The 12,144-nt window shown below is 42.2% G+C and overlaps 1 protein-coding gene across 6 annotated transcripts in view; it reads left to right on the top strand.

The window, feature by feature from the left end:
• CFH (complement factor H) overlaps positions 1-11,071 on the top strand; it is a 62,073-nt gene extending 51,002 nt beyond the window's left edge. For 4 of the 6 annotated variants that reach the window (XM_081123740.1, XM_081123736.1, XM_081123738.1 and 1 more), the window contains 11 exons: positions 971-1,147; positions 1,952-2,134; positions 2,251-2,430; positions 3,907-4,083; positions 5,140-5,316; positions 5,800-6,009; positions 6,976-7,149; positions 7,857-8,033; positions 9,594-9,767; positions 9,958-10,140; positions 10,653-11,071. In XM_081123740.1, coding sequence (XP_080979866.1) covers positions 971-1,147; positions 1,952-2,134; positions 2,251-2,430; positions 3,907-4,083; positions 5,140-5,316; positions 5,800-6,009; positions 6,976-7,149; positions 7,857-8,033; positions 9,594-9,767; positions 9,958-10,140; positions 10,653-10,849 — 2,009 coding nt within the window. In that variant the 3' untranslated portion in view covers positions 10,850-11,071. The remainder of the gene's footprint in view (positions 1-970; positions 1,148-1,951; positions 2,135-2,250; positions 2,431-3,906; positions 4,084-5,139; positions 5,317-5,799; positions 6,010-6,975; positions 7,150-7,856; positions 8,034-9,593; positions 9,768-9,957; positions 10,141-10,652) is intronic. The other 2 variants (XM_081123737.1, XM_081123739.1) reach the window with 2 other exon arrangements.
• The last annotated feature ends 1,073 nt before the right edge of the window (positions 11,072-12,144 follow it).

The raw sequence follows: 12,144 nt of genomic DNA, 5'->3' as shown, positions 1-12,144 counted from the left end.
GCTTCTAACATAGGAGGGATGGAGGGCTCTGTCTCACATAGGACGGCACCAATGCCCAGAAGGGCTGAGAACCATTAAGGACGGCGCAACAGCGAGAGCAAGAACTGACCTGTTTAGAAATATTCAAGGACCATAAAGCCTGGAGTCTGGATTGACAAAGGGAGATGATACAAGATGACACTGGAAGTGTAGGCAAGAGATGGATCCTAAAGAGTTTGGATTTTACTCTCTGTAAAAGGGCGGGGCTTTAAGGTGATCATAAATGCGTTTTCTGGGATTAGAGGCAGATCCAGGTTGTATGAAGGCAGAAGTTTTACACCTTCAAGGGGCCTTCTTTAAACACACACACACAGACACACACCAAAAAACATGCAAAATCAGGAGTATGACAGGAAAACATGAAGGAAAATATGAGGAAGTGATAAGAGAGAGCAGTAGAAACCAAGGTGGCCAACACGGCTTCCTATCGAAAATTTTATAACTTATGAGCTTGGGAACGCATTGGTAGGAATTGATTTAATTTATCAATTAAGTGACTTTTAACGTTCCTCTACTGAAATATATTAGAAATGCCTCTCTGAGTGTCCTGGTTCCCCACTGGTATTTAAACAAAAATGCCAATTTTTATTCAAGCATGTAGTTTAAAATTGGAGCACTAATGTTTTGGTTTTTTATGTGAGAGCATAGTAATGTTTTGATAATACCCAAAATGTAACATTTGATTTTATAAGTGTTGGTGATAAAATCAGATCCACTGTAAGGAAGTAGCTTTTACAGGACACATCTATTGCTGTCCTGAGAATCCCATATGGACTTGAAGAATGTATTAAACATGACAGATAATGCATTTCCAGGGAGATTTTTATTTGATGCCTCTCTGTTTATGCAACACCCAGCAACTTATTTTTGCATGACATACACAGTTTACTGACTAGACATATGTTCTCATTAAATATTTAACTTTTTATAGAGAAAGAATGCATCGTTCCCGATATAGAAGTAAACTTACTTGCTCAGCCCCAGAAAGACAAATATGTCGTTGGAGACGTGCTGAAATTTTCCTGCAGATGGAGACTTAAACTTCTTGGACCAGATTCGGTTCAGTGCTACCACTTTGGGTGGTCCCCTAACCTCCCAACATGTAAAGGTGAATATTTCTCTGGCAGCCGCTCAAATGAGAATTAGAACTTTGGATGTTAATTTTGCTTTTCTCTCTGAATTTTCTATTGGCTTCCAGTGTGTCTTATAACTCAGTGCATTAAGCCAGAGATAAACTTTGGAGGAACACGTGTTGGGTAGTAGATACCTCAGATTTCCTTATTTAAGAAATCAATCTTCAGTTGTTTTTTGAACTATATATTGGAAGTATCCATAGATAGACATAGTGTGTCTGACACTGCAGCGACCTCTTTAGTCGTATTTTTTTCACCACATTTCACCACTAATGTTGGACGTTTCTGTCAGCATGGGCCTCACCTCAAGTTGCCCTGATTGTGTCTAAACAATATTCAAGGGTCATGGAGTTAATTCAGGCCCGTGGGTAACTGAGAGTGAAAATTCGTTGACTAACCGCTCGCCTCCAGTGACGGTCTTTTTAAAAAGAGTTTTGATGAAATGTTTCCCTGGAATGTGACTATCACTGTAAGTTACACAATTATATTTTCTCATTGGTTTGCATATGTTTTTAGGTCATCTAGAATGTTGAACATGTTTCCTGGGCTTAAATATACTTCCAATATGCTATTTCGGTGTAAGTAACAGAACCGGGAGACGTGAATGTGGGGCAAAGACCATTCTTTTTCCTTTCTCAAAGAACGTGCTAATAAAGCGGGTCATGAATGATAAATTTAAGAAAGCAAAATCTTCACTTTCCTGGGCTTTAAGTTGTAAATTAATACAATTTTAAGTTGTAGACGATGTGACCTTGAACTATGCAGTATTTCTCCCGTAGCTGTGGTACAGGCGTGCGGTCCACCTCCCCCCCTCCCCGATGGGGAAACCGCAGAGACACCGAAGGGACACTATGAGCACGGTGAGGTGGTGGAATATGTCTGCAACCCGAGGTTCCTGATGAAGGGCTCTAGGAAGGTCCAGTGTGTGGACGGAGAATGGACACCCCCGCCCGTGTGTATTGGTAATGTGCACAAAATATCAGTCTCTCTCGACTTCACTCAGCACTTTGTGTTTCGACTCATATACGCGTATAAATTACATTTTAAAGATGAACATATGTCTGTGGAACTTTCACAGAGGAGAACAGTACATGTGGAGATATACCTGCTCTTGATCACGGCAACGTGTCCCATGCGACTCCCCCCTATCACCATGGGATGTCAGTAGAGTTCAGTTGTGGAGAAGCATTTACGATGGTCGGTCACAGATCCATTACGTGTATCAGAGGTAACTGGACCCAGCCACCTCAGTGCATTGGTGAGAACACACTTCTATAGTTGACGTTTAATAACATGTAATCGTTTTATTGTAAAACTCGACTTGCAACCACATTTTTGAAGTTCAGAGATATTCCTGAAAATGTCAGGTTGTAGATTATAACAAATCCTAACATTCATTGTTTATAGTTCAGTGGTGTGTACAGAGGAAAAATAGAAACCAGCAATAACATTGTATGTATCTGTCCCTGATCTTAACTTTGTTTGCTTGACACGTGTGAAGCTCAATTTTACGTATAGACATATGATTAAAATGTTCCACCCCAGTGATTATTCTGTACCTCCCTATAATCCAACTTTCCACTCTTCTGAAGATGTTTATTTTCTCCCAATAAACAAAAATTCTTTCAGAAACCAGTCATCATAGGGCATATGACAGCAACCATCACACATCCTTTTGACTACAAAGCTTCCTTCAGTCATCTCTGGAAAAAGATTCATTTTGTCTCCCTCAACACTCTGGACCAGTCCTAAAAAATAAGATGAATTCTCAAGCCTCTTGTCTGTTTTAAATTAGTCCCCTCTGTTTTAGTTTTATTTTCAAGGTTGCATTGCAAAATCATTACTTTGGCCACTTACTTGACTTTGTTTTGTTTTGTTCAACCTCACTTGACTCTCATCATTAGCAAATTATTAACAAATACTACCTAAGACCTACACTGATATCTTATCAAAATCAAAAAGGATTGTCAGCTGCATTGCATTTTTGAAATATGTGGCTGTATAAATAACTTCAGTAGTCTCTATATGACTCGTAGCGAAGCCAGCAAAAATTTATTATTATGGCATTATAATATCATTGGATAGTAGGATGATCTGATGTATAAAACAGCTTCTCAGAGATTCTAAGAATATATACAAAATAGGTTATGACTTAAAGACCCAGTTCCTTATTCTGGATTTTGGTGATCATGCCAAAGATATGCTTAAATATTCACATTCTGTACATTGCACCGTAGATCAACTTTTATTGTTATTTTACATTAAATTTATTTAAAAATGTAATTAAACTAGCAATTTCCTATCTTCTACATCCACAGATAGTTTTTTTTTCCACTTAACGTTTTAAGATTGTTGATTAATATAATGTAGAGATGTTTGAGATCAAGTAAAAATGGATATGAAAATTTGCATATTTCTCAAGTGGGACCACATTTAGTCATGAGATGACTCTACTATGTAGATCAGACAAAAAGTGAACCTCCAGTGTTCTTGCAGTCCCCGGAGTGCAGAAGGTCTTTAGGATGGTGGTTGTTTCTGCAGTTTCAACACTGGACATAGGACTATGCTCGTACATAAGAGCTCGCCTCATGGACATGCTCAGGAATGACTTTGCTGGTGGAATTTATAGACCTGAATTCTAATTTCATTATACTCTGGACTGTAGAGTTATATTTATGTTAGTTGTTTGGATACTCCTAATTAGTGTTTTCAGTGGAATATTTCCATTTTATAGCAACAGGTGAACTTGCGAAGTGTAAATTACCAACGCCGACCACATCTGAGAGAATCCAGTTGGAATGGGTTGACTCTGAGCATAATCGGCAAATGACCTACTCATGTGGAGGGAAGTCAGGGCAGAAACACTCAACCTGCGTAAATGGGAGATGGGAGCCTGAAGTGTCCTGCAGAGGTGAGCTCTTGTTTACAACATTTTCAAAACGTATTATTTTTCTTCCTACCTTGTAAAGGGAGTCTCTGTGTCTTAAAATTTTTTCATTAGCTATTTATTATGTATAGTTTTGCAGCGGGAAGGTAATTTAGAAAATAACCGAAACACTGTTTCTGAATATTAAGTGTATCGTGCATTCGTCAGCTATATAACAAACCACCCAGAAATATGGTGGCTTTAAATTAGCATAGGACAGTGGGCGTGCCCATTACTGTTGGAATACAATTGCTGCCAATTTCTCGTGTTACAAATGTGCCTTTGCCTATAACTCATGTGCTTATCTAAGCGTCTGTGGATGCATGTGTCTACCTACGTATCTGTCTTTGTAGGCATCCATCTGTCTCTGTGGGCATCTACCCATCTACTCATCTGTCTTTGCGCGCGTGTGTGTGTATATATAAATGTCTTTATTGATTTCAGAGAGAGGAAGGGAGAGGGAGGGAGATACAGAAACATCAATGCCTCCTGCGCACCCCCTACTGGGGATCGAGCCCGCAACCCGGGCCTGTGCCCTGACTGGGAATCGAACCTCGATCTCCTGGATCCTAGGTCGATGCTCAACCGCTGAGCCACGCCGGCCAGGCTGTCTGTTCACTTACATCTGTCTTGAAAACACTGAGTTACTGCCACCACCAAATTCTAATAACACAGGGTTCGTTCCCGTTTCCGCTTTTCATGTCTTGCGGCGCCTCTTTAACTGTAGGGCACCTTGACCCACTGTCCTCAATATTTGTACCAGTTTCCTCAGGCTTAGAATATACAGAAAGCATTTTACATAAACCTTCCAAGACTGATGGTGGAAGGAAGAAAAAGTAAGGATCTGTGTAGGCCGTGAGAATATACACCCAGGGCGGTGTGTTAGTGACGGATAAGACGGAACAGTGTAAGGTTTAAACGCGGACATAGCATTATAACTTGATCTTTTGGGATGCCTATTACTGACCATTTCCTGAATTATTCTTCTAATATTTCTAACTTGCGATTTTTCACCAAGAAATCTAATTCTTGTATTTCTAGAAGCGCCAAGGTGCCCACCCCCACCTCAGATTCCCAAATCTCAAAATATGACAACAACAGTGAATTATCAAGAAGGAGAAAAAATATCTATCCTGTGTCAAGAAAACTTTCTAATTCAGGAAGGAGAGGAAATCGTGTGCAGGAACGGGAGCTGGGAGTCGATCCCGCGCTGCGTGGGTCAGTAGCGGGCCCAGCTTCAGCTGCCTTTCGGTGGGGCCCTCCCGCGTCCCTGTCGCCTTGTGGGGAGCAGCGCATTGCAGTCCAGGGGCGGAGATCAGTCTGCACCGTTCAGCTCCTCCTGAGAAATGAGCACAAACGGAAACGGCGGGTGGCTGTGGGAGTGCCAGAGACAACGGCTGCTTATGCGCATTTTAGGCCAGAAGATGAACAGGGGTGACGGGGCTCCTGGGGCAAATGGCCGGTGGCATGGGCTTTCTGGAGCCCTGTGTCTTTGCAAGTTTCAAGTGTTTTTTAGTTATTAAATCATTTCATTTGTTCAAATTATCCTTACTGTAAAATCCCAGCCATCAGAAGGCTTCACTGTCCCATCGGAAGACTTCACTGTCCCATCAGAAGGCTTCACTGTCCCATCGGAAGGCTTCACTGTCCCATCGGAAGGCCACCTTGGCGCCTGACCCTTGCCCTCTGCTCTTTATACAGAAAAGGCTCCCTGCCCCGAGCCGCCGCATGTGGAGCATGGACATGTCGAGTCCCCTGGCGCCGCGGAGGACGGAGAAGAGACCCCGGGACCCCAGCTCTACGCACATGGCACCAAGTTAAATTATACTTGTAATGACGGCTTCAGACTGTCTAAAGAAGATGGGATAACATGCCACCTGGGGAAATGGGGGACTTCACCTCAGTGTGTAGGTAAGACAGCAGGCAAACTAAAAGCTTATTTTTGGTACAATAATCATCATGCCTTTGATGAAAATAATCATCATCAAAGGCATAATTCTTTAGATGTACAAATATTCCAAACCATTTATATATTTATGTGTCATTTATGTATTAACACATTTTACCAAACAATTTTTGCGTAAGCAAACCAGTCCCATTTTTGTTCATTTTATTGGTTCATAATGAAATCACTTTTAATTTTGGGGGGGGGGTTTCCTACTAAAACTGGAAGTGTAGTAAAATCAAACCCAGCTATTCATCTAGGTCTGCATAGTCATATTCCTACATATTCATTTGGGTTTTAGTGAAGGCTCCGCTTGCAGGTTTTTTTAAAAATTTATGTTCTTCCTACAAATTTATGTCCCTTTTTTTAAAAATATATTTTATTGATTTCAGAGAGAGGAAGGGGAAGAGAGAGAGAGAGAGAGAGAAACATCGGTGATGAGAGAGTCATTGATCGGCTGCCTCCTGCACACCCCCTGCTGGGGATCGAGGAGCCCGCAACCTGGGCATGTGCCCTGCTCGGGAATCAAACCGAGATCTCCTGGATCCTAGGTGGATGCTCAACTGCTGAGCCACACCCGGCCGGGCCCTGCTATGTCCCTTCTGATCTCTTACAATATATGCTACTTTTATTAAGGTGATTAATTCTCATGTGTTTCTTTTTATTACTCATGATTGGTTAGAGAACCATTGACAGCCCCATTTTTAGATATGTTCCCATTTTTGTATCAAGTTCTTGGTTCAAGCTGACAGCTGGACACAAAACACAATGGTGGTTTTAGAAGCATTTGTGTACCTTTTCTGTGATGTGATATTGGCACCTGTTGGTCATTTTCTTTCAAATAAAAGTACCAAATATGACAGCCAGTATATGAAATAAGTTACATTTCAGTTAATGAAATATGCATTCTTTTTGTGTGTGTGTTTTTTTAGGACTTCCTTGTGGACCACCACCTAAGATTCCCAATGCTAATATGTATAATGTGTTAAACAGTTATCAATATGGGCAAAAATATACGTACAGCTGTCTCAACGGATTTGGAATTCAAGGACCTGCATCTGTAGAATGTGAAGGAAGAAAATGGTCCCCTGAACCAGAATGCACAAGTATAGTGTACTTAATTTCATTCTAAGGCTGACAAATATCTATAATTCAGAGCATTAATGATACAAATATAAAACTGCAGTCATTCTAGAAGGTACCTCTAGAAAGTTCTGGATTCTGGTAGAGAATTCATAGCCCCAGTAATATGAAAACTTTGGCAACAGGGGCCGAAGTATTTCATTTTGACGTCATCTGAGTTCACTTTCCACGTGTCCAATGGACATCCCATCGCTCTTCCTGTATCACAGCTGGTCCCTGCCTACCAATCTCAGCATTATTCAATTCACCTTTTAGTTTATCAGTTATCTCCTTATAAGTACATAATTTTCTAAGATGTTTGATGTAATTATGGGAAACAGATTTAGACAGAAGCAAAACATAGGAATATGTACATACTGTAGGTGGTCCGTATGGACAAATAAGAATTTGGATGTAAGAAGTTGGTCTCAAGCGTTACCTGTCTGCCCGACTCCTCGGGCTTTCAATATCACCGTTCCCGCGGTACGCTTTGGATAAATGTAGAATCGTTCAGTGTAATTAAGTCACGACTGCTAACATATTTCCAAGTTACAAGAAAAATGTTATACAGGATGCATTGGTTTGGTATATACCTAATATTCTAGATTATAATTATTGGCCAATATGTGTTTTTAAAGCTTTACTGAACAAGTATATGGGTGTTTTTTTGTTTTGTGTATGTGCGTTTCAGAAGCAACTTGTCCTCAGCCACCCAGCTTTGATAATGCCATCTTTGTGGGCGCGAGGAAGACATTATATAGGTCAGGAGACCGAGTGACTTATAGATGTCAAGAATATTACCAAATGGATGGATTCAATTATGTAACATGTAAGAACAACAGGTGGATAGGATCTCTAGCATGCAAAGGTATGTTGATGAAATTTTAAAATTTATTTTTATTTTTATTATTACTTTTCAATATGTCTTTACTGATTTCAGAGAGAAGAAGGGAGAAGGCGGAGAGGTGAGAGAGAGAGAAACATCAATGATGAGAGTCATTGATGGGCTGCCTCCTGCACACCCCCGACTGGGGACCGAGCCCGCAGCCTGGGCCTGGGCCCTGACCAGGAGCCGAACCCCGATCTCCTGGGTCAGAGGTCGATGCTCAACCGCTGAGCCATGCCAGCTGGGTGAAAATTTGTTTTTAAAGTGTCTTTAATAATATAATACAAAATTGCTTCTTGCATCAATAAAAAAAAGACATAGGTTCTGCTTTAGGCCAGACCGAGGAAGGTTAACGCCTTAACCTAGAGGAGTGAGTGTGTCCTCAGAGGTGGGCGTTGGAGCCCCAGAGGTCTCAGCCGCATCGGAGTCCCTGGGGGATTGGTAGGACTGCAAATGGAAATCCACAGGCTCAGCTACCTCGGAATCAGAAACTCCAGGGCTGTGACCCAGAAACTTGAAGAATTCCCAGCAGAGCCTACGCACACATTTTTCTGGGAACAGTAGCTTTAGCCTGTGATTCCTTTATATCCACCTGAACCTCACCCGGGAGCTGCACGTTGCTCACTGCAGCGCCCGTAAGCACGCCAATGACCGAAGAGTACTTTTATAAAAATTATAAATTCCGTTTCCCTCAATTTCTGTTTGGATCTTCTAAGTGGTCTTCTTCCTTCACCTGCTTCGTTATCCCTCCGAGCACGTTGATTCTTAATTTTTTCTCGGTGCGTCTTTTTCTAAGGACCTGAAGCTACAATTCAAAAGCACGTTTGCAAACCAAATTCTGATGCCAAATAATCTCTTTATTATGAGTTTCTAGGGTTTATAAATTCATTTTGAATTTATATAATTTATGTTTATTTTATTAAATGTGAAGGAAATTGACCAGAAAAACCATCACCCTTTTTTTCTTTGCCTTTAAAAGAAATTGTTTAAATCTGTAGTGAATTTATTGGGGTGACATTGGTTAATAAATGGTGTTGGGAAAATTGGACAGATACAAGCAAAACAATGAAATTGGGTCACCTTCTTACACCCTACACAAGAGTAAACTCAAAATGGATTAAAGACTTAATGTAAGATTCAAAACCATAAAAATCCTAGAAGAAAACATAGGCAGTAAAATCTCGGACATTTCTCGTAGCAGCATTTTCTCAGATGTGTCTGCTCAGGCAAGGGAAATAAAAGAAAAAATAAACAAATGGGACTACATCAAACTGAAAAGTTTTGCAGAGCAAGGTCATCACTTTGATGGGCCTGAAAATCTCTATTAACCTTCGAGAGAGGATGGGGAAGAAGCTTAACTCACCCAGAAAAATATTGCTTTATCTCCTTTGTCGCTCTTCTGTGTAAATTTGTGGGAATGTCCAGTCTTAATGACAGGTGAACTGCTGGCTTTAAGCGCCCAGAAGCAGGTGGGAATCCCGTTGGCCGATGTGCGTTCTCACGAGCGCGGCTTGGGGACCCGTGTTGTTTCCTTCTGCTCAGATACTTCCTGCGGCAGCCCCCCCGCCGTGGAAAACGCCTTTGTGCAAAACAACATGGCCCGGTATTCGTCTGGCTTCACAGTACGTTACGCGTGCAAGAACTCTTTGGATCTCTTCGGCAACGCAGAGGTGTCATGTTTAAATGGGACCTGGACAGACCCACCTCAGTGCAAAGGTAGGGTGTCAGTCCCCGTCCCCCGTCTCTGTGCAAAATACTTGGAGTGGGCACCTGGCTCTAGTGCTGCGGCCCAGCCGCCCCTCATTGGGTGATTGGGGCTGAAAGGGGCCAGTGTCCCTTCCACCTAGCCCACGGCCACCTGAAGATCTGCCGATCACTCAGTAAATCCAATAACATCTCTTTTTAGAGTCCAGGTGGAAATGTGGGCCCCCTCCTACTATTGACAATGGAGACATTACCACGTACCCATTGGCACGCTATGCTCCGGGGTCTTCAGTGGAGTATCAGTGTCAGTCCTACTACGAACTTCAGGGAAACAGGAAAATAGAGTGTCGCGATGGAAAGTGGAGTGAGCCACCGAAATGCTTAGGTGAGTCCTTTACTGTCCTTGTGGGCCCCGGGAAATACGTGCAGTGACTGTCACGCTTTGCTGTTTAGAACAGAACTTTCACGGACTATCAACCACTCTCTTAGATGCTTGACAGCCAAATAGTAATACGCGAGGTTACGAAGTTTGAGAAATTCGTGAGCAACCAAAAGCTATTTGTCTTTATTTTACTTCATTTTCCCCATCACCATTTATTCCCCTGCACCCTCCCCACCTCCGCCCACCCCCTTCAGCGATTCTTCAGTGAAAGCTCTTCGTAGTGGACTCGGGTCGACATGTGATGATCACGCGTTACAGATAGTTCCTCATTTTACTGCCATTGGTCGTCTTAAATGACTTACGTGTACATGATGGGTTTTCAGTGCATTGGTTTGGAAAAGATTTTGAGAATAAACTCCTGGATCTGTGTAGAAGATTCTACATGAAAATCTAAAATTCTGTGGAAAATATTTGGATACTAATTAACGCTTTATGTTCCTTTTTTTTTCCTTCAGACGCTTGTGTAATATCAGAAGAAACCATGGAAAAACATCACATAAGGCTTAAATGGATAGATGCAAAAAAAATTTATTCAAGAACAGATGACTATATTGAGTTTACATGTAAATACGGATACAGAAAGGTGTCACCAGAGTCTGCATTCCGAGCACTCTGTCTAGAAGGGAAAGTGGCATATCCCACTTGTGCATGAAATGACAGTTACGTGGCAGTCTTAAAATCAAAGTAGGCACATTCATTCAGAATTTTTTTATTATTAAACCAAATTCTTCACAATTTAGTTTTTCAAGTAGATTTAACTCATTTTTATTCATAACTCAAAGTTTGTGTTAAGTATTATGTGGACGATGTCACTAGAATCCGAGAGACCAATGAATCACTTCCTAAAAGCATCTCATTAAAATGGGACAAACCCAAAGGCTGCGTGTTCTGTTCATGAAATGTCTGTGGCCCGAACTGAGCTGCGTTCCCGGCCCGCTCCCACCCCGCGTTCCCCTCACTTCTCGAAGCTTCCTCACAACCGCTGAGGCTTTTGAGACTCTTATGTCAGAGGAAATGGGAAGACATGCTTGTCTGCACCTTCAACATAAAATTACTTCACAAACACGTAAAAACCAAACTCTGTCACACCCATGCTGCCCATTAGACGTTAAAGGTTATTAGTTAGTGTTGCTTCTCTACCAGTAGCTTAATACACCCCAAAAGTGACGAGATGCGAGACCCTCTGCATGTCCATCTAGCAGGTGTAATAATTCAGACAAATCATAGAGAGGTGCTAGAACCTCAGTGGGGCAGAGCCGTTGTAACACGGACATAAAAACTGATAAAATACAAGGTCAGGGACAGTCACACCCGCACATCCGCACAATGTGCCCTGAACGGTGCCCAGAAGTTTACAGGACAAAGGCCGGGAGGAGGTACAGGGATGCGCTCCCTCCGCCGCAGGGAACCGGCGCGCGGGTCTTCAATTCCTGTGTTTCCCACTTCTCTGTCCTCAACATATGTCCCCCCGAACCACAAGACATGCTAGTGGAACATAAACAGACCCCGAGGGCAGGAGCGTGCGGCCTGAGAGGCGTAGAGAACTCTGCCACGGCCAGGTGGACACTGTCAGGACAGACTCCCCAAGGGAGGCTAGCGGGCCATCAGGCAATCTCATGGGCTTCTGGTTTCCCATAGGGGTGTGTTGTCAACCTGTTGAACAGCCCCCCTCTTTGGTAGATGATACATGGCCCCCCGTGGAGTTTTCGTGTGTACTTTGTACCGAATGTGCTTTCGTGCGCTAGTGTTGTAAGTACCATCTGTTTGGGGTTTCTCTGAACTTTCTGATGGACACCAGTCTCTTTTCCATATTGTTGTTTTCGTTTAGAGACAATAGGATCGTCACATTTCATCTCACACTTCTGTGATATAAATTAGAAATAGTCCCCAGGTTGTTACTGGCTTTTGGAGTTCATGCTCATTTTCTGAGGCAGAAACTTTTGAATT

This window comes from Miniopterus schreibersii (assembly GCF_964146895.1).
Source record: "Miniopterus schreibersii genome assembly, chromosome: 21".
NCBI lineage: Eukaryota > Metazoa > Chordata > Mammalia > Chiroptera > Miniopteridae > Miniopterus > Miniopterus schreibersii.
The sequence above is the reverse complement of the archived record's forward strand: the minus strand, read 5'-3'. Positions and strand labels throughout refer to the sequence as shown.